This window comes from Saccostrea echinata, unplaced genomic scaffold (genome assembly GCF_033153115.1).
Source record: "Saccostrea echinata isolate AGI-Se365-2 ecotype Australia unplaced genomic scaffold, CSIRO_AGI_Sech_v1 ptg000086l, whole genome shotgun sequence".
Lineage (NCBI taxonomy): Eukaryota > Metazoa > Mollusca > Bivalvia > Ostreida > Ostreidae > Saccostrea > Saccostrea echinata.
The window spans coordinates 3,437,252-3,462,111 of NW_026889835.1; the positions used below are offsets into that span (position 1 = coordinate 3,437,252).

The window sequence follows — 24,860 nt, forward strand, 5'->3', positions numbered from 1 at the left end:
TTTGAGGCAATTTTTTTCAAGATGTAAATACTAACTACTAGCTTAGTATTATATACATTTTGATAAAAATAGATATGCTTATATACTTGTATTTGTTATCACATGAAAAATGTAGTAGATATTAAACAATTGATTTTTGACTAAAGTATACATGTATGTTTTTTTTTCCAGGGGAAAAGATGAAGATGATTATTTCAAGTATCACTTTTCAAACCCATTTAAAATTCTTCTTGACTGGTCAGACACAACACCACATAATGGTCAACCTCTGATGTAAAGAGAAATCATGGAAACATCAAGCCTAGCTGTTTCTATTGTCTACAAAATTGCTATATAGCAGCTATTTTCTACATTTTTTTTTATCTCTATGTACACATTTTGGATAATGTTTAGATGTAGATTCTTGCTTGATTAATAATTAGAAAAAAACTGTTTTTAAAAGTAACGATAAAATTATACATATACACATGAATATGTGTATGTTTTCCGTATGTAAGACTATACATTAAAATGTTTTATTTTTAATGGGGTGTTAATTTATGGTCAGTCTAAATAATTCTAAATTTCTCTTACCAAATAAAATTGATATCTAAAGATTTGCATCTGGGAACAAGCAAAATTTAAAAGGAGGAAATTAACATTAGCTTATCAAATTTCAAACCTGCTGAATTAATACACTGTATCTACCTACCTATGCATGAAAAAGTAATAATTTATTATTTATTTATTATTTTTGGTTGAAAAGTATCATTAGAGTTTTAATCCATTATCTTTTTCCATTTTTTACCTAGTATTTGAAAATGTTGTTTACTGAAATAAGTTCCAGTGAAAAGTTGAATAGCTAATTTTCTTTAGTTTTGAGTTATCTGCCCTTTGTAAAGGATCATACAGAAACAATAATAATTCATTTAATTTTATTTTATCCTATTTATTACCTTTAATAATATTTACTAATCATTCCGTTTGTCTTATTTATTAGTGAGAAAAATGTTTGGAAAAGAAATTTTATAAAACAACCAGAGTCTAGTAACATTTTGAACAAAATATTATTTGGCAGAATGCCAATTTTCGAAGTTGAAAAATATCGAAAACGAAAAAAATCCCCACTCCACTTTTCATAAAAGTTAACTAATATTATTATGGTGTTTCTAAAATTTAAGGTGATTTTTTCTTGAATTGCCTGCATTTCTTGAAAGACTTCTTGAAATATAGGGTAAAAACGACCATTTTCAAAATGTAAGAATTTGGTCATCTTTGAGCCATCAGTTGAAGAATTTGCAGGTGACTTGTAGAATTTTTTTTATTGTGTTATATAGTTCTTCATTTGTTCTATTCATATAATGTATGAATTATCTCAAAATAATAAAGATGATTAAACCACAAGAAATCAAGTATATAGCATTTTTATGCTTGAATTGAGAGTAAATGGGGACAAAATCTATATTAGCCCGTTACCATGACAACCAAGGTAGTAACGTTGATTTTGAATGTTGATTATGTCATAGTGTATGGGCATTAATCACCTGAAAAAGTTTCATGAAAATCGCTCATGGTGTGTGCCACAGCCCTACAGTAAAATTTTGGTCCTTACAGAGAATTGATGTTAAGTTTTAAGAATATACTCTTACAAAATTTGTATAGATTCTTTCACTGAAAAGCTATTTACTTATCACAGAGACATATAAAATGTTTTATATGTCTCTGCTTATCATGTTTATTTTTGCCAAAAAATTACAGCTAGCCTACCAGAATGCTTCTGGGCTACAAAAATTGGAATACGGAAGGGTGTGCCTCACTACACAGGAACCTTGGAAGTGGGTCTAAAAATGGGGAAAATTATGTAAATGTCCATTTTTCAAACCGAAGAACCCTCTATACACTGCACACTAAAGGGTTCTGATTCTGTGGTATTTTTATGCAGTTAGAGTAATCTGCCATTATATAGATCTAAAATGAAATAAATTGAAATCTACAGTTTATCAATCAATTTCTAATCAATTGCAGCATTCTTAACAATTAAATTAATTGAACACCACATCAGCATGCTTTTTCCCAACTTAGATAAACAACAGTGATTTCTTTCTTGACTTGGAACATTTTACCTGGGGGTAAATGCCAGGCACACTATGTTGAAAATGATGTTAATTTATACGCTTAGTCGCTAATTATTTATACCTTTATACAATATAATTTTCTCAATGTCCAAAAAAACATTTTCATTTAGTGTAGAGAGGGTCCTTAATTCATTTTCCATGTTTTCATGTCACAAAGTCTTCTCGCAACTTTGAGGTACCCATCCACCTGTCCAATATGAATGATTCCATTTTCAGTGCATGTAATCTCGGCGCAGCAGAAAGACGCGCATTTCTCAAGTGGACGATAAACTGACAACTAGAATTTTTGATATCATAAACAACTGCTTCTTCAATAGAAATGGAACTCGTCGGAAATTTTCGTATCATGTCAGTGATTGGTCAACAAAATCACTCTCATTCTACACAAAAGTACTCTGAAGTTGTTGGAATTTTGATGGGCACTAATTGTGCTCCTTTATTGACTGACTGTTTTTACATTCCTATGAAGCAGAATTTATTCAAAAACTTCTTTACGGGAAGAAGAAAACACTCGACATTCAGATATATTGACGACGTTTTTAAAATTTCAATTAACCATAGATACTCCCATTCGTATATGTCGACTCGATATATCCAAGTGAACTTGAAATAAAAGACACCCGAGTCTGCCACATCTATTTCATATTTGGATGTTTTACTAATTATAGACGAAAATGGCCATCTAACAACAAAATGGTATGACAAACGAGATGATATCAGCTTTTCCACTGATCATCTTTCTTTATTTATGTAGTAATATTACGCTATCACCTGCATATGGTGTTTATGTCTCTCAACTTATACGATACTCAAGAACATGCTCTTAGTACGATCAATTTTTAAGTCTTGGCAGGTTACTGACAGATAAGTTGATGTTACAGGGCTTTCTACGTTATTTCTTTGGTCGTTATAATTATCTTGTTAACAAATAAAACCTATCACTGGGTAATATTTTGGCTTACGTTTTTCATACCAATTGTTAGGCCTTTGTTTTTATATTTGACTACGGAATGTGGGCTCACGGCCGGTGTGAGCGGTCAACAGGGGATGCTTATTCCTCCTAGGCACCTGATCCCACCTCTGGAATTTCCGGGGTCCGTGTTTTATGTCCAGTTTACGGATTTGTATTGTATATAGATTTTTTTTTTTAGATCGATCACTTTTTGTTTTCGTCACCTTTTTTTATTTTTCGACATACATATATATCACAGCCTTCTTTTAATTAATGTCAATTATTCGTCTTAAGCACCTGCTCTCAATTAATTGCAAACACACGGAGTCTGCTTTCGATTTCTTTATTTGTTCTCCAGATCTTAGCAGCATGAAAAAAGGATACTTCTATGTTTTCCTTGATATTTTCCTTGATTTCCTGATATTTTGCAGTTTTTAGCTCACCTGAGCTAAAAGCTCAAGTGAGCTTTCCTGACAAAGCATCTTTGAGTGAAGGGGAGTTTAAATTATTAAAATAAAAGGCCAAGTTCCCTTCCAAGGCGAGATAAGAATAGGGTGGGTCATTAAACAAGAGGCCCATGGACCACAACACTCACCTGAATAACTTTGGCCCTGGTGTTCTTCACCACATTTCCCTTTGTAATACTCATTGTGGCCCCACACTACACCAGGGGGTCTTGATTTGAACAATTTAGAATCTACATTACCCCAGAAAGCTTCTACATAAGTTCCAGTTTTTCTAACTCAGAGGTTCTTGAGAAGAAGATTTTTAAATAATTTTTTCCTGTATGTTTCAATGTAAAACTTGGATTCCCTATTGTGGCCCCACCCTACCCCAAGAGCGATGATTTTAACAATTTAATATTTAAACTACCCCAGAATGCTTCCATATAAGTTTCAGCTTTTCTGGCCCAGTGGTTCTTCACAAGAAGATTTTTAAAGATTTTTTCTATATATTTCAATGTAAAACTTGGATTCCCTATTGTGGCCCCACCCTACCCCCGGGGTCATGATTTGGACAATTTAGAATTTACACTACCTCGGGACCCCTGGGGGTAGGGCGTGGTCCACAATAGGTATTACAAGGGGAAAATCAGGTGATGAACAGCAGGGCCAAAGTTACTCGGGTGAGAGTTGTGGCACATGGGCCTCTTGTTTAATGCTGCTGTTGCTTTTCCTACTTATTCTTTGACATTTCCATTCTTCCTAAGTAGCAGGACTGTCTTGTCTCTTCTGGATCTTTGTTGATGACTTGCATTTTATTGCTGCTCTTATTGATACTTCTGTGATGTTGTAAATTTTGAATTTAACGGGTGGCATTAAATACAAAATTTACACCATAGGCTGTCATGTTGTAAATTCAATTTTTACATGACACTTCTCCTGATCTTGATGCTCAGCGTGTCCTCTTCTTTATAATGTTCACTGGAGTAACTTTTTAAAGTATAATTTAAGGAGATTCCTAGAATTGAAAATGCAGTTCTCATGCATAAAAACCTACACTTACTAATTAGAGTTCATATGCAGGATACATTATTGTTTCGTAAAAGTAAACTTGCCTGTCTGTTTTTGTCATCTGCAAAGTCGATGTCTTCCAATGCGGCTGTTCAGTGTATTCCGCGTTTTCCCATGTCACCTTCTTCATCAACCAGCCAACATTAATGATGATAAGTTGAATCTCTGACTTACACCAGTTATTTCAAGAATTTTAACTTGAAAACTAGTCCTGAAGTTTGATCTTTCGTGCCGAATTAAACAAACTGAAGGTGATCTTTCGTGCCAAACTGACATCTGAACCCTTCAACTGCATTGGGTATTTCGTACCGAAAGGAAAAACTGAATCTTTCATACATTTCTTTAGTGATATTAATAATTTTGTGTTATTCCGTACCTTTCCATTATTTTCCAGGTCGTGATACAATGGCCTTCTCAGAAGCAACAAACCTCTCCATTGCAGACTCTGTCCAATGATGTAACAGAAGCAGAACATGTCAGTATTTGATTTTTTTCTTTCTAAACCAACTTTGTTCTTTCCTTGAGATGCTAGCTACTTTTCTTTTCTTTTTATCATGTAAAATATTACACAGAATCTTCCCTGGTACATAGTACAGGTAAAAGTGTGATATCTCTCACTTGTTGCATTGTGTTTGATCCCCTTTCTTTGATTTTTTTCTTTTTTTTTTTTACAATGATACCTTCCTTCCATGCACTGTCTAGACACTTTCTATTATTTTCAGATCCTGTTGATGGGAGGGTAGACGACTACCACTTAAGTCATCATTTTCTTTCATTGTTTCAATCTTGTTTTTGGCCCTGTTTGTTGTTCTTCAGTTTTCTAACAGATCTGATCTGTTTAATTCGTTCGTTTGATATAAACACAGATGTTGATTGCAATATTGTGCGTGTATAATCCATTTACTCACGACAGAAGACTTTAATGAGAACATAATAGCATCTTGTTTTTTAGACGTCCAGCATACCCCCCCCCCTTCCTCCCCCCGAACACAACAAAAGCCTTTGCTGCCAAAAACTGTTTCAGAAAATCTTGATTTCGTTTTTTTTAAACTTCATACCACGGGTATGAAGCATGAAATGACCTACTTTTGAGAATATGCACTTTGCGTATTTTATATTGGCATTTAGGTTAAACATATTGTCAAAGACGTAAATCTGATAAGAAAAAGAAATACCATAATGTATTTTAACAAAACGTCTAATTATACATAAATGCGATAGTCTTATTCTAGGAGTGATAATGTTGAACGTGGTGGTTGCATGGACGTTAATTCTGTCATTCAATGCATGGACGAATACCAAACCTTCACACGTCCCTTTCACTCCCTCGCAGAAATCAAAAATTGTCTTGGTCGAGATTATTTTTTAGCCACATGTTTAGTTAATGCCTGAGAATAAACCAAGCCCTATTTCATTGAGGGCCAATGATTAAAGTCAATACACTTGAATCTAGCTTAATCTTTCCCTCTTAAGTAAATAATACCAAAGAAATGGAAACGTAAATATAACTCTAAACTCTCTCAAAATATGTTTAATGAAATACGATTTTTGCACAACAAATGTCATTTACAGCATGTCGTGGTTGAAAAAAAGTTACCCTGTATATCTATATATAGAAGCCAATACTGATGTGAGATATCAACTCATTTTGCTCTTAAGTCCATTCATAAAATTTACATACTATTTATATTATATACACACATAAACAGTACTAAATCAGCATGAATATTATTGCACAAAATATATAATATAGTATCAATTTTAAATATATATAAACAATGTTATAAATTTGGTCGGAACCAATTTAGACATAAATACATATATATATTTTTACATTAACTTACAACATATTACCATATCCATGAAGCCAGATTCGTGAAAAGATAAACATGTAGATTTTACAAGTAAATGTAAGTGGTTGTCACTCCAAACTTGGCAGAATTTGCAGCACTGGGTGGATCGCCAGGATCATTTTCGTCTTCCGGTTCAATTTTCCTTCCACTAATTTGAAGAATTCTTTGCGCAAACTTAAACTTATACTTCAGTTCTCTGAAATAAGCATGTCCTTTTGCATCACATAGACGCAATGCCTTTTTGACCACAGGGTGCGAATACAGATCGTGCGTGTTGAGTGCTAACTGAAAGGTCAAAGGCGAAGAAACCGGAAGTTCCAGCATCGTGAAACCATGAGGGTCTAGAATGCAACCAAAAAGGGTCGTTTCTTCGAAAGAGTCTAACAACGTGAAAAGACCCGAGAATGACGTCAGACGCGGTCTGTTTCTACCGCTAAGAAATCTGACAACAATGGGAAACTTCTGCGTAGCAATCAGATTTTCAGCATTTACAGACATTCGACCATTACCCACGGGACTTGGCAGAGCCTCAATAAACTCGCCTGGCTGTGACATCGGGATAAGAACATCGACATCCTTTTCGTCTTTACATTTCAGGTACTTGATTTGTTGAAGCTGGGTTGACTTTCGAGAAAGGATTGATTCCGATTTCACGCGAGCGGTCCCCATGAAAATTTTTTCCACAAGAAAAACGTTTCCAGGTGTGTAATTTATCTGGAGATGTTCGTTAGACTGTGGACTTTTTGAAAGTTGGAAAGCCACCATTTTACTGAGGTTCAGGAATGCCCTAACTTTGTACTTTGCCAAAGACTCGATGCTTCTGTGGCATGTGTGATCTTTGGCTGTTCTGGACTGCAGACGCAGAAAAAGACCTACAAGAAGCAAGAAAGGGTAAGAACTGGAAACTTACATAATTAAAAACAAAATTTAAACATCATAACGCAGTTATTAAAATTTGAACTTATGCATTTTAGTATTATATTAGTTTTTACAAATACATTCAAATTAGATCATCTCATGTTATGTAATATCATGGTTTTCCTTTGTCAGAATACTGCGGTAAGAAAGGATCTCATATAACGGTGATTTATCCTTTATTGACCTAATGTCACCTTCGTTGTGTGTGTCCCCATGACCATTTAATGTAGCACTCATGGAGTCAGCAAGACATGTTTAAATATGTTTTTAAATATTTTACATTGATATTTATGTTGCCTTCGGGGATGCGCTATATAGAGGCATTGGCTGAATAGTTTAACTCTTTTCAGGAATATAATAGCCAGTTGTCCCAACACTTACTGGGACTGTCCCTATTAAAAAGCTTATTTAAGGACAGACGATATACGTTCCTCAATAATATATATATTTTTTTTAAGATTTTGACTTTGAAGTATTGCTACTTTAACATGTTCACTCGCAAAAAATTGAGGTACCTTACCAGGCATTTGTACAAGATACCAGAGGATGGTGTTTCTTATATTATCCTTTTGGAAAAAAAAACTTAATTAGCCAATAACACATTTTTTAGTGTTTCAATTTTTTAAAGACAATTAGAAACCAGTTAAGAAATCAAAAAGTAATTAAAATTTTGAATATTTTCCACACAATACGAAGATATACAAAACAGATATTTTAGGAACGTATCGTCTGACCTTAAAATCTTAATAGTCGTGTCCACAAATTAAAATAAGTAGGTAACTTCACGTTTATGAAATATTTTTTTCATTAAAAGAAGATATTATAGCAAACTGTGTAGATTTGGATTGCAATTGGTGAATAGTATACTCTTAAATATATTTATATTCACTTGACCCCCCCCCCCCCGACACACACCCAAGCACAATTTAAAAGACTTATAATGTCCTCACCCAACCAAAATATATTTCAGTGGATTTGGGAAAAACATTCTCAACATTTGTCAATTGTGTGAGAGAAAAAAAATGTACTCTACACGGATGCCCATAAATTTTAATTAATTTCAATGAATTTTAAGTTTAATGATCTCTTCGCACTTTAACACACACACTTTCATACAATGCAATATAACTTCTCAAAAAGAAATAATAATAGATTTAGTCTGTAGTGTATATTCATCAACTTGTATTTTAATCGCTTATACACCTTTATCATCGTCATGACAAGATTGATGTTGAGTTCCTATACAATATATAATGAAAATGTACATTGGTTCGATCTAGACGAAATTAACGAAATCATAATACTTTCTTAAATATTATTACTAGTTTTCACATTTCGCGTTGTATGGGCTTATATATGTAAGCATTTGTTCAACCTTCAATTAATGATATTTGTGAAAAGATGATCCAAGTAAAATTCCATTACAAAAAAGAAAACAAAATCATACTTGTTCAACTTGTTTGAAAGTTTTTTTTCCCAATGCATTTTTTTTATAAGCCTACAATAGTTTGAGCAGGGTTGCAAAACTGGTTTCAATTATAGAGCAGTTTTGGTGATGTCAGTCTGGTGTCGTTTTGACCAATAAAGCTACAGACGACATACAAAGAATAAAAGCTCTCTTTTCAGCGAGAATCCATGACCACTTCAATGCTGTTTTGAAAAGAATTTGGGTCGTGCTGGTTTTGAATTGTTGCTATTTTACTTAAATTTGACAAAAAAGTAACATTCTGAGGATCAGTAGCGTTTTTTCAACACAGCGCTTACACAGTATGACATAGAATTATATGTACATTTGCTGTTTTGTTTGTTTGTTCGTTTTCTTTTTAAATTTATTTCTTTTATTTATTTTGACGTTGTTGTTTTTTCTTCTACGGTTTTTTCCCCTCTCAAAATGACAGTCGCACGACAATGCTTAATAAAAAGATTTACTTCTCACAAGTTTGACATTATTAACTAAGTACATGAATTAGAAAATCTTACAAGTGGAATTTTTTTTAACGAAACAACACAAAGTAAATAACAGAAAAAATATGGAATTTGTCATCATACACATGAAAGTATAAAGAATAAACCCACCGTCGTAATCGGCTGGAATGACCACAGTTTCGTCATTTTCACTGTAACGCTGCGTTGCAGGATTCATAACAACATTCCTGGCCAAAAGCTTTCGAATAGTTCGTTTGTCGTGGAGAAGAATTGGTTGAGCCAGATTGATCGGTAGTGGAACATCTCGCTTGACCAAAATGGCCTGCTGATTACACTTCACAATTTGAGGTAGAGTAAACTGCTGGACAATGTCTTCTGCTGTAAACGACTGTGTGCTCCATTGCGCTCTGGACTGCTCGGGGTCATTGTTGTTCTTCTCTCTCCAGGAGTTGGTCCGACTTTGTGTGGATCCGTTCATCATGTCTATCTGGAAATGGAAATCATTTATGTGATTTATCTATTGAAACAAGCTACCCACGTCTGAAAGATTCGCTCCACTTAGAACGCACTTTTCAAGTGCCCTATTCGGATCGATGCCTTGTTTAAAAACCAGACCTACCATGCCAAGTAAATTCTTTCCAATCCTTGGATATAAATAGTAAAGTAAATTACATGAAGAAAAAGCACTAACCTCGTCTTTCCAGTTTGCATTCAGGACTGTAAACACGGAGCGAAGTTTTTATGAACCGGTTCAATAGATTATGAAAAGCATTCAAGGCCCATTCAATTCACACTTCTGTCTCTGCTATTGATATTGCGCAAGGCAGAGATTACAGGCCAAAAATACAATAGAAACAATTAAATTTACCTGGACATAATCTCTTATAGCTCGAAGAAATTTACTTATTTGAAAGGGTAAAGTTTTTGTTCTTAGACAATTAGGTCTCTATTTTATCTCATTTTGCAATGATCGATTTGCTCTGAATATATTCCTAGAAAGGGATGCGTGAAAAAGGGTATGGAAAATATCAAACGATTCCTAAGAACTTTTTTTCATCTTTGCACGCATTTATTTTTTTTCTTCTTCATCACATTTATAACACAATGGAGACGTTACTGATAAAGACAGTAAAAGACCATCACGATCTGGAATGCAGTGATTAAGCACAGCTTAACCCTATTTTCTATTTTTAAACTGCAGATTAAATGAATTTCAAATTGTGACACACCTTCTATAAAGGCGATTTCTAAAAGATTTAATTAAGGACACTTAAATAGGCGCAAGCGAAAAAAAAATATTGCATGAATTGATGTAGTTTATGTTTTCACACTTATTTTTATTATAAATAATGCAAATATCAAATTCCTAAAATATTGAGAAATTGATTAAATTATCTAATGACGTCCATTTTTTTTCCTTGTCGTTTCTCTTCTAAACAATTTATATTATAACATTATTGAGAACTCTATTTAAAAAAGGTTTTGGACTGAACTTATTCTGAACTTGTACATGAATAAACATCACGTTAATATCTATTTCTGTAAGTTTGCAGATATGCAATGAAAATGCTTTGTAAGTGAAAAAAAGTGTAAAACTTATTGTACAACTAATATGTTTGTTCTAAATATTTTTTTTTTTTTGGTTTCCTTTCGCCATTTCAAATATTTTTCTCATTCTGTGTCGGTCGAAAGTAAAATTTACCAGTGAAAAACTAGAGCCATAAATTGTCTATGTCCAGATTCCCTTAATTAAATACGCCATCATAGGACAACCGTAAAGAAAGAGGTACGAGATACTGAAGTAATGTGTTTTAAGTAAAGAAGATGGGCGAAAAAAAGCGAGCAAAATGCCCATTGCGTGACAAAAAAAGAAAAAAAGTTTTATTTGATATTTTATTTAACATTTAAGTATACTTTATGCAAAGTAGAGGTTTTTTTTTGGGGGGGGGGGTGTGATTGGTTAGTTGTTCTGTTTTGTTTTATTTTGTTTGATTGTTTGTTTTTCTCTCTTTTTTTTTTTTTTTTTTTTTTTTTTTTTTTTTTTTGTAAATTTAGAGCCAAGCGTAATTACTTATTACAGTAAACATTGATTTTGCACATATATTATTTTATTATCTGATTCCTAGTCAAATGTCCCAAGTGTTCTCTTATATATGAATACATTAAGAACGAAGCAGTATCAAGTTTTGAAAAAAAGTTTTATATCATAATACTCTTAAGGGTGGTAATAAAAATTCTAAAACCTTGAACGTTGACAGGACACCGGAATCAATCGGAAGATAATTTCATGGCCGTAGGAACCGGGGGGGGGGGGGCACGGGGGGGCCGTGCCCCCCCAATAATTTTGCCGATATATAGATTACTATAGTAAACATAGATAATATGTGCTTGTGCCCCCTCAATAAAATCGTCTGATGACCTTTTTTTTTTTTTTTTTTTTTTGCTTGTCAGGAAATTTTTGGTAGTGCCCCCTCAACGTCAACTGAAAAATGTATGGCTGTGCCCCCCCAAACTGAAATTGCTTCCTACGGGCCTGAATTTGGCTTATGTTCGAAATGGAAGATGACTTTGAGGAAGAAGAAAGTCTGACGTTTCCTACGGCCATGTATGGTGACGTCTCTATATGAGAGAATGGGACGTTAAACAACATACAATCAATCAATCAATCCTGGCGACGAAGGAGTAGTCAGAGGGCCAAGTCATTACTTTTCTTAGCAAACCCTGTCTGACTGCAGGCATAATTATCCAGGCATTGGTACTAAAGTGTGTTGCTGAATACCGAAAGTCATGATAAAGACTTTCGGTATCAAAAATGAACTTTGGTATTGCTTAGTGGTTTTGCAAGCCATCAAAGTACACTGAAGACAATCTGGCTCATAACATATTGGATCATGGATGCATCACAAGAAAACGGTCTGAATGTCTATGAAACTAATGTGGTCACGTGTTATGTAATAAAGCTCAGGTTGGTTCATGTAAAAGTGCTTTCATGTACGACCAGGGAATGTTCAATATATCACACTTCAGTACACAAAATTATTACTCCATTTAATCCTTGTAAACCCCACACAGATTTGATAGCGTATAACCCAACTAAATTGTCCAATAATTGTCACCCTTCCCGTTTTATCTCCATCCTATCTCTTAAAATAAATCCCCCAGAAAAGGTGGACCCATCAGAGTGATACTAAAGCAGTGTTTGCGATATGATGTGTATTTATTTCTTATACCGATATTAGATAGGCAGTCTGTATACATATGTTAATTTCCTAATACAGGTATTTACTTTAAAAAATGCACAAAAATTCATGCTCGACCAGGCGTTTCAGGACACCGATTTATTCTAGGTGAAGCTAAAAAAAGCGACAACTTCAGAGAGAGGAACCTTAACTTTGTCGATTTCAAGTTCACTGATGTAGACTTTCCGAATGATTAAACGAAAACTGACCAACATTCTAAAACATACAAACAGCAATGGGGTCAACCTGTCAGATATGCAGTGGAGTTCCCAGAGTTACACATTGAAGAATATTGTGGATAACTTTAAACTTCCTCTTGTCGTAAAATGTAGTGACAAAACACCTGAAGTAGAACTTGGAGAGTTTAAGTTTGATTTGGCTGAGCCCTTGCTGCTTCATTCCAGGAAATGGGCCAGAAAAATCCGAGTGAGTTGTCTCGAGAAGGATGCTTTGTCCGCACAGATCACAGAAATCCGTCCCCACTACGTCATTCCAGAGGAATATGAGGGTAAATTTTGATTATAAATTGATAAAATTGAGAAGTATAAATGTTTTAAGGGTTTACTTAAAAATATCAGTTATATTAAATTTCAGTGGGAAATTAGCCAAATATACATCAATGTTGAATAGCCATAAAATATGACACCGTTTTATCGTCATTAATTACATATACAGGTGTACGAGCAAGACCCATTAACATGATTTCGGAAATATTCCATGTTTTCCATTAGTGCATTTGAAAGCCTGGTGGGATTTTCTTACCAGAAATAATACATGTATATGGATCAGTAATGCCGTTTGATAGTTGAAACGGATCTCAGTCTTGTCCCAGGCAATATTGCTTAAACAAATGAACTAAAATAGTACATAAGGAAGCTTACATTTCTGGCCCTTTGATCAATAAGAAATAGATTTTTAAAATGACCTCGCTTTATTTTTTGTCTTCTTTTGATTATCTCCCCTTGAAAGGTGACATAGCCCTTTATTTCAACTTTTACTTTTTTTTTTTTTAAATTTTCCACTAAACAGGGGATCGATATAATATACATGTATAATATATTTTAGTAAATGCATATATTTAAAAGGGGAAATGAATTTCTGTTTACTCAATGATGCTTTATAAAAAGTTTGGTTGAAATTGGTCTAGTTGTTCCGGAGAAAAGATTGAAAATCAGGTAGTTTACAGTTAGCAGATAGACAGAGGAACAATTAGTTAGTACGTAGTACCGTCATAAAATTTATGGAGCCTTTTGCACATGCGAGCTAAAAATACCACACTGTAGTATATCTGCATAACGGGGAGTTAAAACGATGAAACAGGATAATTCAGTTATCAGAGAAAACGGCGAAATTATGAGAGTTATAGTTTCCTTTGAGAAAATTATTTTAATTTGCATGTGTGGAAACCATTACTTTTAGATATCTGTGGAGAGAGAGGTGAGGGATCATTTAAATGCTTTTGATCGCATTGACGTGCAAGATGATTAGTATGTCAACTATCAGGATCACGTACGGCATGAAGTAACAAAATATAATTCCTTCAAGAGCAAATTGTGCCCACTTATTTTTTGTCGACATGAACCTTACTTATATTAACAGGCAAGGAAATTTTGTTTACATGCATACAACTTATTCAATTCTAACTGCAAGATTGAGTATATTTACATGCATTTATGTTTAATATTTTCCTCGAACAATGAAAGCAAAGACTTTTTGTACAGAAGAAACATTATATAAACATTTTATTATTATAATACATATTTTAAAACAAGTTTTTAGCTCTGAACGAAGGGCTACATTAAATTTTTTTTCTGATCGAAGATCATCAGCCGTCTGTCTGTCCGTGTGTAGTATGGCCTCTCTTCAGAAACACATTCAACCAAACTTGTCAGAGTATCCTTGAGTAAAGGGGATTAAAGTTGTCAAATTAAGGCAGGCTAATTAAGGATCTTGCCCTATTTTAAGGGGAATTAGTTTAGAAATAGTGAACATTTGGTTGTTTATTTAAAAACCTTCCCAATACCTCCTGGGGTAGAAAAGATGAAACTTATGCGAGAATTTTGTTTTCCTACGTAATTCAATTTTTATCATCAGCTTATAAAGGGAAACAGCACTAAATATTACATCTCCAACAAGAGATCCATGTATGTTAACGTTATGCTTAAGATTTATCTTGCAAATATAAGCACTTACACATGTAAGATGTTAAACATGGGCACAAAAACACCTTTAAACTGAGTTTAAAGGAATTTGTGCATAATCACATAGATTTATTTTGCACCCTGATGTTATCTTGCATTTCAACATAATTTATGGAAGGAAAAAAATTCAAATATATACTACCATACATTTCAAATTTTTGGCTTCAAAGAGCTTTCTCATTTTACGTTTTTTGATATTATGGATCACATGATCGAGTCACTCAGGTGACCTATTGCAATCTGTTTTCGTCCGTCGGCGTGCGTCGTTCGTAAACCTTTGAACATTTTCAGCTTCTTCTTATGAACCAATTCCAACAAATTTTGGTAGAGCAAAGGGGAGAGGGGCAAAAACTGTGAATTTAATGATCCCTGCCCCCTTTAGGCCTGAGGGGTGGGACCAAAACCATTAAAATTAATGCAATCTTCAAAAATCTCCTTTCTCTACTCCTGGACATCAAGCAGTCAGACGGTTGTCATGATTATAACATATAAGTCCTTTACCAAAATTGTGAAATTCATGGCTCCAGGGTCAAGGGTTCTCGAGTTAGGATGGGGCTCTATTGATCATATAGTGAATTTGCATACGTTCTTCAAAAAGCTTCCTCTCTCTCTCCCTGTTTATTACATAAGAAACTAAGTGCATGGTTATGATGAGCAAAGGAGCTTCTTCTAAAATTGTGAATATCATGGCCCCTGGGTCAGAGGTTTTGGTGTAAGGGGGTTATTAATTTTATAGTGAAAATGCATTATTTCTCAAAAAAGCTTTTCTTTGCTCCTGGGTATTTGGTAGATATACTATGTGCATGGTTGTGATGAGCAGGGCTGCCTTTTCCGAAATTGTAAATATCATGCCATCTGGGTCAGGGGTTCTGGAGTTAGGATGGAGCTCTATTGATCATATAGTGAAATTGCATTATTATTTCTTTTTTTTTTTTTTGCTCCTGTGTACTTGGAAGACATATCAAGTGCGTGGTTTTGATGAGCAGGGGTGCCTCTTCCACAATTTTGAATTTCCTGGCCCCTTGGTCAGGAGCTCTGGTGCTGGGGGGGGGGGGCTATTGATTATATAGTGTAAATGCATTATTTCTACGTATTAACAATGTCTTAAACGAGGCAAGCTATGGACAAACAAGTTGATGAAACAAGCATATCAACAGCCTCGTTTGAAGTCATCATTTCGAAAGTTTTATGGTCGATACAATGACCTTGTCAGCAAATACAACCTATCATTAAGTCAAATGCTGACTGACGTTTTTCATACTAATTGTTGGGCCATTATTTATACACTGAATTGTCTACGGATTTTTCCGTTTTTTACTGATCATGTCAAGGAGCACACTGCGGGTGTGACCGGTCGGCAGGGGATGCTCACTCCTGCATGGCACCTGATCCCACCTCTGTTTTTCAGAGGTCCGTGTTTGCTGAAGTGGACTTTTGAGTTTGACTACTGTTAGTTATCTCCATATTTCATTTTTTTTTCAAAATCTTCTGTTCTTCTGCTGAGAACCGGTCACGGGAGCCTAGTGATAAGGCGCTCGCTTCGTGATCAGGAGGCCAGGGTTCGATTCTCGTTCGCCGCGCCGCGTCAAACTTAAGACGTAACCATAGGTAGTGACTGCTCCTTCGTCAAGCGCCGGGCACTAGAAGTGAAAGTCACATGTCTTTCGGATGAGACCTTAAAAACCGAGGTCTCGTGTCACGGTAGGCGTTGGCACGATAAAGAACCCTTACTGCTCAATGACCCTGAGTGCCGAACATAGGTCTAAATTTGAAGCCCTTCACCGGCGTACGGTGACGTCTCTATATGAGTGAAAAACTCTCGAATAGAACGTTAAACAACATGCAATCAATCAATAAATCTTTACCTGGGTATTAAGCAAACAAACTAAATGCATAGTTATGATGAGTAAAGGTGCCTCTTTAAAAATTGCAAATAAATTTCACCCTTGGGTAAGGGGTTCTGCTGTTGGGGGCCTGTTGATTTAATAGTGAAAATGCATAAATTCTTTGAAAAATCTTCTTATCTGCACCTGGGTATTAAGCATACAAACTAAATGAATAGTTATGATGAGGAAGGGTGCCTATTCCAGAATTTGAATTTCAAGGCCCCTGTGTCAGAGGTTCTAGTGTCAAAGTGGGACTCTTTTGATTGAATAGTGAAAATGCATAAATTCTTTGAAAATCTCCTTATCTGCTCCTTGGTATCAAGCAGTAAAAATAAGTGCATGGTTATGATGAGCAAGGGTGCCTCTTCCAAAATTATGAATGTCATGGCCCTTGGGTCAGGGGTTCTAGTGTTCGGGCGGGGCTCTATTTATTTATATAGTAGAAATATGTAAATTCTTTGAATATCTTCTGCTCCTGGATATTTAGCAGATAACTTATAAGTGCATGATTATGATGAGAAAGAGTGCCGCTTTCAAAATTGTCAATTTTATGGTGACCCGAGACAGGGGTTCTTGTGTTGAGGAGGGGGGGGGGGGCTCTATTCATTATATAGTGAAAATTCATTAATTCCTTGAAAAATTTCCCTTCTGTTCCTGGATATTTAGCAGATAAACTAACTGTATAATTATGGTGAGCAAGGATGCATCCTCCATAACTTTGAAATTTGTGGCCCCAGAGTCAGGGGTCAAGTGAACAACTTGGCCAAGTATTCTGATGCTTGGTAGGGCCCTTTTAATTAATTTGTATTCTACTGAAAGAATTTATTCCCCTTTGCTATTCATCTATGATAATTAATCACTGTAAATGATGTAACTGAAATGTCAAATTTTACAAGGGAAGGGAGGGGGGTAATATCTAATACAAGAAGTACTTTCATAGTTCTTAATGGTCAGGTAGACTTAATTGTTAATTATAGATAAATAAAAATGAGACAAGAATACCTTCTCTTTGTACATTGAATGTTCTTCATACACCAAGAGAGGCCAATGTGAGAGGGAATGAAATGGGTCTACCAACTATGCTCAAACACCACTGTTTTCTTTAGTTTACAAAATAATAGTGACAAATGGGGGCAGGTACAGATAAGTAAATAGATCTAGTTTAAGATTTATCAAGGAGTACTCTACTAATTATTTTGTTGATCCCTAACCATTATATTTCTCGTGCTTTTGGGCAACATGCTTCATCTATCAGTTTGTTGTATTTCATACTTTTATGGATTATACTCAGGTGACTGTTAAGGCCTTTGGGCCTCTTGTTAAAGATAAGTTATTATTGCAAATCATTTACTTATTTATTTATTTTAAAAAATATACATCATATATATTGGATACTTATTTTACACACAGGCTGGTTTCAAGAAATAAAGAGCCCAACTGAAAAGTTGACGCCCGATGCCACTTTAGAGTCATTGATAGAAAGCTCGGCCGACCAGTTTCTATCAGCGAAGAGTTTGAGTTGCTTGTCTTTAGTGTCAGATGGTAATGGATCTTCAACATTGGTCAGAAGACACGTGAAAAGTGGAGAAATTTTGACAGTGAGGGGGTTTTACGAGGGTGAAGGTAAACAAAAAGCCCAAATAAAGTCTAAATATCGTGAAATTCGACACGACGGACACACTCCAACAAATGACAAATTTCTCATCTGTGCAGATGAGAAGGACGACAATGTTTTGATAGACATTTCCCAGACAGGCTGTTTTTACAGGATTTTTGAAAGTGAAGAGAATGGCAGAGGACTGCTGGAAGCTAGAGATTTAATTGATGAGGAGGATAGGTTCCCTGTGTTGATCCGACACGTTTTCGGTGACTTGCCGCTCTTGACGTCGGCTTATTCTAGCGTTATGAAATGTGGGAAAGTTGTCCAAGAAGAGTCGGTTTTGGCGGCAACGTTAAACGCACCATCATCTACTCTTCTAGAACTTCAGTGCCACAGTCCCATTCGGTTTCAAATTTGTTTGAATGATGCAATACTGAAAACCTTGGAAAACTGTTCAGAAGCATTGCAAATGTGCCATAGCGAGGGTGACGATTTTTTGTCTGGCATCAAGGTAGCGTGTACCATACAAAAACTAAGTGACCCAATGTCAGAACAAACTGAAAACAAACCTCCCTTGAGTGAAAAACTAAATAACTCTCCATCAGATGCGTTTACAGTGACTTCTAACGATTCAGATGAATTGGTTTCGGCTCAAGATTCGTTCAGCGATTACGGAGAAGAGGATGCTAACTCAGAGTTTTCATTCGCTTGGACTCCAGAACCCCTGATTAAAAATCGGAGCAACACAAAAGAGGATAAAAATAAAACCAAAAAAGATGAAAAGAAACCAACAGTTCCAAAATTTTTCAACAGTAGCCTTAACAGTCCCATGTCCTCTAAGGAAAGCAGGCTCAACGCTTGGAATGAACAGCCTGACGTTGTTTGAAACACTATGGATTAATATTGTTTGGCTGTTGCAAGAGGAACTACTTATTACTAAATATATTGTTCATTCTTAAAACAATAATGTGTACATATATATATATATTTTCTGCCTTAACTTAAATACCATGAATAAATATAAATGAGATGAGATGTGTGATATTTTGTGACTACACTGTATAATGTCAGTATTAGCCAGAGATCTTCATATGCCCCCCCCCCCCTTTTTTTTGACGGGGCAATTTTTTAGGACTGCTTATTAACGTAAAAAAGTTATAAAATTATTAATTATTTGTAGCACAGCTAAAACAAGCCTTAAAGGTCTTCCCTTAAAGGTGAGGGAGATAACACTATTTATTTATCCCCTACCCTTTTCATCATTCTTATAATAGAAGAAAATTTAGCTGCAGAACTGTAGTTCTCTGCATGGTTGAGAAAATTCCGACAGACAAACCAGAGAGCTACAGATCGAAGCATTGTAAAAACCTTCGATTTACGGCGACGCTTTTTTTCGCTCGCTTAGGTATTACTTTTGGTTTTATATACGTTTCCTCGCATTATTTCCTTTAATTAGCTATATACATGTATTTTACTTTTATTCCTGATACTTTATTTACGTTTAAACGGTTCCAAACAGCCATATATGGCCTTGGAATGTCAGCTTTAAAAATTCGCATTCTGACGTCCATGTTGGGGTTTTGCTAAAGTAACACGCCTTGAACAATGTTGAAAGGTAAATAAAGTATGTATCAGGAATAGGAGTAAAAGATATGGTTAATTAATAGTCTATAGATATCGTGATTTAAACGAGAGAACGTACATTATACAAGAAATAATACTCGAACTGAGCGACAAAAAAGCATCGCTATAAATCGAAGGTTTTTACAATGCTTCGATCTGTAGCTCTCTTTTTTGTCTGTCCGAATTTTATTCAACCAGAGAGCTACAGTTTTGCAGCTAAAGAAAATTTAAATATTAAAACAAAAAATGTGTATGGTGCACAAGCTACATGTATCTGTGTGAAGAACTGACTTCATCACAACAAACACATAACCTTTTAAAAGCAATTGCACTGGATAATTACTACTGCCAACCATGATTTTAGCTCACCTGAACTGAAAGCTTAAGTGAGCTTTTAGCTCACCAGAGCTGAAAACTCAAGTGAGCTTTCCTGGTCACCCGTTGACCATCATCCATCTGTAAACTTTTCACATTTTCAAATTCTTCTCAAGAACCACTTGGCCAGTTTTAACCAAAGTTGGTACAAAGCATCCTTAGGTAAAGGAGAGTTTAAATTGTTAAAATGAAGGGCTAAGCTCCATTCCAAGGGGAGATAATCAAAAGACAAAATTAGGTTGGGGTCATTAAAAAATCTTCATCTTAAGAACCACTGGGCTAGAAAAGGTGAAACTTATATGGAATCTATTTGAGGTAGTGTAGATTTTAAATTTTTCAAATCATGGCCCCCAGGGGTAGGGTGGGGTCACAATTGGGGGTCAAATTTTTACATTGAAATATTTAGGAAAATCTTCTTATAAGAACCATTTGGCCAAATAAGGTGACGCATATGTGGAATCTTCCTGAGGTAGTGTATATTCTAAATTGTTCAAATTATAGCCCCTGGGGGTAGGGTGGAGCCACTATAGGGAATCACAGTTTTACATTGAAATATATAGAAAAAATCTTTAAAAATTTTCTTCTAAAGAATCACTGGACCAAAAAAGGTGAAGTTTATGTGGAATCTTCCTTAGGTAGTGTAGATTCTCAATTGTTCAAATTATGGCCCCTGGGGGTAGGGTGGAGCCACAATAAGGAATCACAGTTTTACATTGAAATTATATATAGGAAAAATCTTTAAAAAATTTTCTTCTCAAGAGTAATTGGGCCAGAAAAGGTGAAGCTTATTTGGAGTCTCCCCGAGGTAGTGTATATTCTAAATTGTTCAAATCATGACCCCTGGAGCTAGGGCAGGGCCACAATAGGGAATCAATGTTTAACATTGAGATATATATATATATATATATATATATATATATATATATATATATATATATATATATATATATATATATATATATATATCATTTTTTAATGTGGAAGAAGCCACAGGTGGTGTAGATTCAACTTTGTTGAAATCTTGAACCCCAGGGGCAGAGTGGGGCCATAATAGATAACAGATATATTTGATGAAGAACAGTAGGGCTAAAGTGACTCCGATGAGCATTGTGGCCCATGGGCCTCTTGTCTGATCACCTGTTGTTCCTCATCCATCCATCTGTCTGTTTGTCCTTCTGTAAACTTATCTTGGTCTACTATAATGTAAACTTTTCACATTTTTTCTTCTTCTTAAGAACCACTAGGCTAGTTTTAACCAAATTGGCACAAATCATCCTTGGGAAAAGAGGATTCTAAATTGTTCAAATGAGGGGCCAAGCCCACTTCTAAAGGGAGATAATCAAAAAAAGGCAAAAAACAGGGTGAGATCATTTAAAAATTTTCTTCTCAAGAACCACTAGACAAGAAAAGCTGAAACTTAGGTAGAATCTTCCCGAGGAAGTTTAGCTTCTAAATTGTTCAAATCATGACCCCTGAAATTAGGGTGATGCCACAATAGGGGATGAAAGTTTAGCATTGAAATATATATGAAAAATCTTTAAATTTCTTCTTCTCAAGAACCATTGGGCCAGATAAGGTGAAAATTATATGGAAGCTTCTTGAAGAAGCATATATTATAAATTGTTCAAATTTTGACCCCCAAAGTTAGGATGGGGCCATAATATCTTGGTCTACTATAATGTAAACTTTTCACATTTTTTCTTCTTCTTAAGAACCACTAGGCTAGTTTTAACCAAATTGGCACAAATCATCCTTGGGAAAAGAGGATTCTAAATTGTTCAAATGAGGGGCCAAGCCCACTTCTAAAGGGAGATAATCAAAAAAAGGCAAAAAACAGGGTGAGATCATTTAAAAATTTTCTTCTCAAGAACCACTAGACAAGAAAAGCTGAAACTTAGGTAGAATCTTCCCGAGGAAGTTTAGCTTCTAAATTGTTCAAATCATGACCCCTGAAATTAGGGTGATGCCACAATAGGGGATGAAAGTTTAGCATTGAAATATATATGAAAAATCTTTAAATTTCTTCTTCTCAAGAACCATTGGGCCAGATAAGGTGAAAATTATATGGAAGCTTCTTGAAGAAGCATATATTATAAATTGTTCAAATTTTGACCCCCAAAGTTAGGATGGGGCCATAATAAGGGATAAGAGTTTTACATTGAAATATGAAAGTAAAATCTCACATGGGATTATATAAGATTTTTTTTATATAATCTTCTATAATATCTTATAAGGCCATGTTAGTCATATTGATATTGGAGCATCCTCTTAGTGTATGGATTTAGAGACCCCTTAGAGTTAGGGTGGAGCCATATTATGGGGTCACAATTTTTCAAGGGAATATAAAAATCTTTTAAAAAATTTCTGAAGAACAGCAGGGCTAAAGTCACTCAGATGAGCATTGTAGCCCATGGGCCTCTTGCTTTGCAATGAAATATTGATTACATTTCTGGGTGATCATGTGTAAGCTGCAATTGCTGTATTTTTATCCCAGTAAAGATCTAGCTACAAGTTTGACAGAAAGTTTGATATGAACTATTTAAATACAAGAAGCTGGATACAAAATTTGAGCATACACTGTACTAAGATGTGTAAAAGTACTGTTTCTTAGAAGGTCCCTCTTCCTGAAGGAACCACTTCTGAATGCTTACTTTGTTACATACTGTCTACTATAAAATATAAATTGGCTGAATATTTTGCTTGCTTTATTCTCAGAGTCCCTTTAAAACAATATAATATACATGTATGACAAAGAATACACAAATTTGTTCACCACCAATATGAACCTATATGATCCAAAATATAAATACTTGTCCAAAATATACAGATGTACATGTATTTTTCATATAAAGACAGTAATGTTATATCAAATCACATCTCCACCAGAATATTAAAACTGTTAAAACACAGCTGTATCAACATGTAAACTATAATGCTGTCACCATACAAATATATGTAATACAAAAGTTGTACTTTATTTATCTGATTGTACCACAAAGACAAGTTTTTTGCTGAATATACGAAACAGGCACATTTCTATACTACACTATAAATAAAATGCTTACTTAATTTAAAACACAAACTTAACAAATCTAGCACCTGCATTTTCTACACCATACAAAATTAATGGTTTACTCCTGCAATTACCTTTTGCCAGTTCATTTTTTTTACCCAATATTTGGACCAGTAATAGCTGAAAAAATATTATATTTTTCATAAAGACCAAATTCTTTCTGTGTGTGTTGAATATTTCATGAAACTTAGTTCTAAATTGGTTTTACTCTATGTACTTAAGGAAACTCTAAACACCAACAAAAATACATTTTTTTTTTTGACTTTAAAAACATTGTATCATAAAAAGGTGTACACACTGAGTTTATCTAGTTCATTTTCAACACAGACTACCTGCCTTATTTGAAATTCCCAAGGAAAATTGTTCAAAGACGCTGGAGTATTAGTGAACAGAAATCACTGTTGTTTACTTACATTGGTAAACAACATTTACTGTACTCAGTTACTTTATCTTGGTCTACTATAATGTTAAGAAAACTTTAATGTATTACAAATTGTCTCATTAAGTGTAGATTTACTTCTATCTTACATCTATGGGCAGATCATCCTACAATCAGAGCTCTTTAGAGTGCACAGTTTAGAGCTTCCTTAATAAATCAACCAGAAGTGTCTAGAGACTGTAGCTCTACTGGTGTGTATTTGGTGTATGTTAGATCTAGTGTACTTGTGTACCAAGTCTTATTGAAACTTATATTGGTGAATATTTATATTTCCAACAATTTTCTCTGTGATAACTCTATGAATGTGTGTTGTTTTCTCAATAATTACAACTGAATGCAAATTTCACCAAGGTCAGTTGCCTAATATACAGGTAAATCTCCTGCAGCTGTCATTGTGTTCGACATCAGTGGGCAGGGACTATGGAAATTAAAATGTCTTGTGTTTTTCATACTTAATAGACAGCATTTTTAAAATTTATAATTACATTTTTATGTTACATGTAAGGAATCACTTTCTAGTTTGTTGGGTATTCCAGGGACAGTTGGAAATGTGGGATAATTTATGCATAATGTGAAAAATTCCTTGAATATTGGCCTGAGTAGGCTGTACAAATGCATAAGCTTGTCTGTGCATTTTTACTGCCAACAAATGCCAATATATTCACCAATATAAGTTCTATAACTCCTTTATTATATAGCTAAAACATATTCCCATTGATTTATGTTAACTTCTTAAATACAATAATTTAATAAAATCATTCATTTTTGGTACCTACATTAAAAGTGTGCTATATCAGCATCTGTTCTGAAAGTGTTCAATAGTACATGTCATTCCATTAATCATACCAAGCATTACGATTTGCTGATTGAGTTTTTTTTATTGACCTTATAGGCATTTCAGTATTTGGGTAAATAATTACATATGTGTGGAAATAGACACATCTTTCCTAAGCTCCACCACCCATCATTTGCCATTGTAAGATTGAGCACACAGCATTTTTTTTTTGTTTAAAACAGTGTTTTCGATATTGAAAGCTTGTATTCGGAATGTTTCAGGACATACTCGTATATGTAATGCAAACTCAGCACAAGTTTAATAAAATGCTAAGATATTGAATGCCAAAATCCTCTAGATTTTTGGCAGTTT

The 24,860-nt window shown here is 34.6% G+C and overlaps 2 protein-coding genes and 1 long non-coding RNA gene across 4 annotated transcripts; 2 read left to right on the forward strand and 1 right to left on the reverse strand.

Annotated features, from left to right (window-relative positions):
- Window positions 1–1,762: 1,762 nt before the first annotated feature.
- Window positions 1,763–5,378, forward strand: LOC133177124 (uncharacterized). The gene is made up of 3 exons (XR_009719607.1): window positions 1,763–1,840; window positions 4,975–5,055; window positions 5,303–5,378. It is a non-coding gene; the product is annotated as an uncharacterized LOC133177124 (long non-coding RNA).
- A 713-nt stretch (window positions 5,379–6,091) lies between these two features.
- LOC133176989 (uncharacterized) lies at window positions 6,092–10,056 on the reverse strand. 2 transcript variants are annotated; one of them, XM_061312063.1, is made up of 3 exons: window positions 9,969–10,056; window positions 9,428–9,764; window positions 6,092–7,305 (listed from the first exon to the last, which is right to left on the reverse strand). In XM_061312063.1, exons 2-3 carry the CDS (start codon window positions 9,756–9,758, stop codon window positions 6,479–6,481), a joined length of 1,158 nt encoding a protein of 385 aa, XP_061168047.1. In that variant the 5' UTR covers window positions 9,759–9,764; window positions 9,969–10,056; the 3' UTR covers window positions 6,092–6,478. The 2 variants fall into 2 exon arrangements, with proteins under 2 accessions (XP_061168047.1, XP_061168046.1); XM_061312062.1 differs by lacking the exon at window positions 9,969–10,056 and having other exon boundaries at window positions 9,428–9,914.
- A 2,612-nt stretch (window positions 10,057–12,668) lies between these two features.
- Window positions 12,669–19,209, forward strand: LOC133177142 (uncharacterized). The gene is made up of 2 exons (XM_061312251.1): window positions 12,669–13,024; window positions 18,014–19,209. The coding sequence occupies exons 1-2, from the start codon at window positions 12,706–12,708 to the stop codon at window positions 19,087–19,089; spliced, it is 1,395 nt and encodes a 464-aa protein (XP_061168235.1). The 5' UTR covers window positions 12,669–12,705; the 3' UTR covers window positions 19,090–19,209.
- The last annotated feature ends 5,651 nt before the right edge of the window (window positions 19,210–24,860 follow it).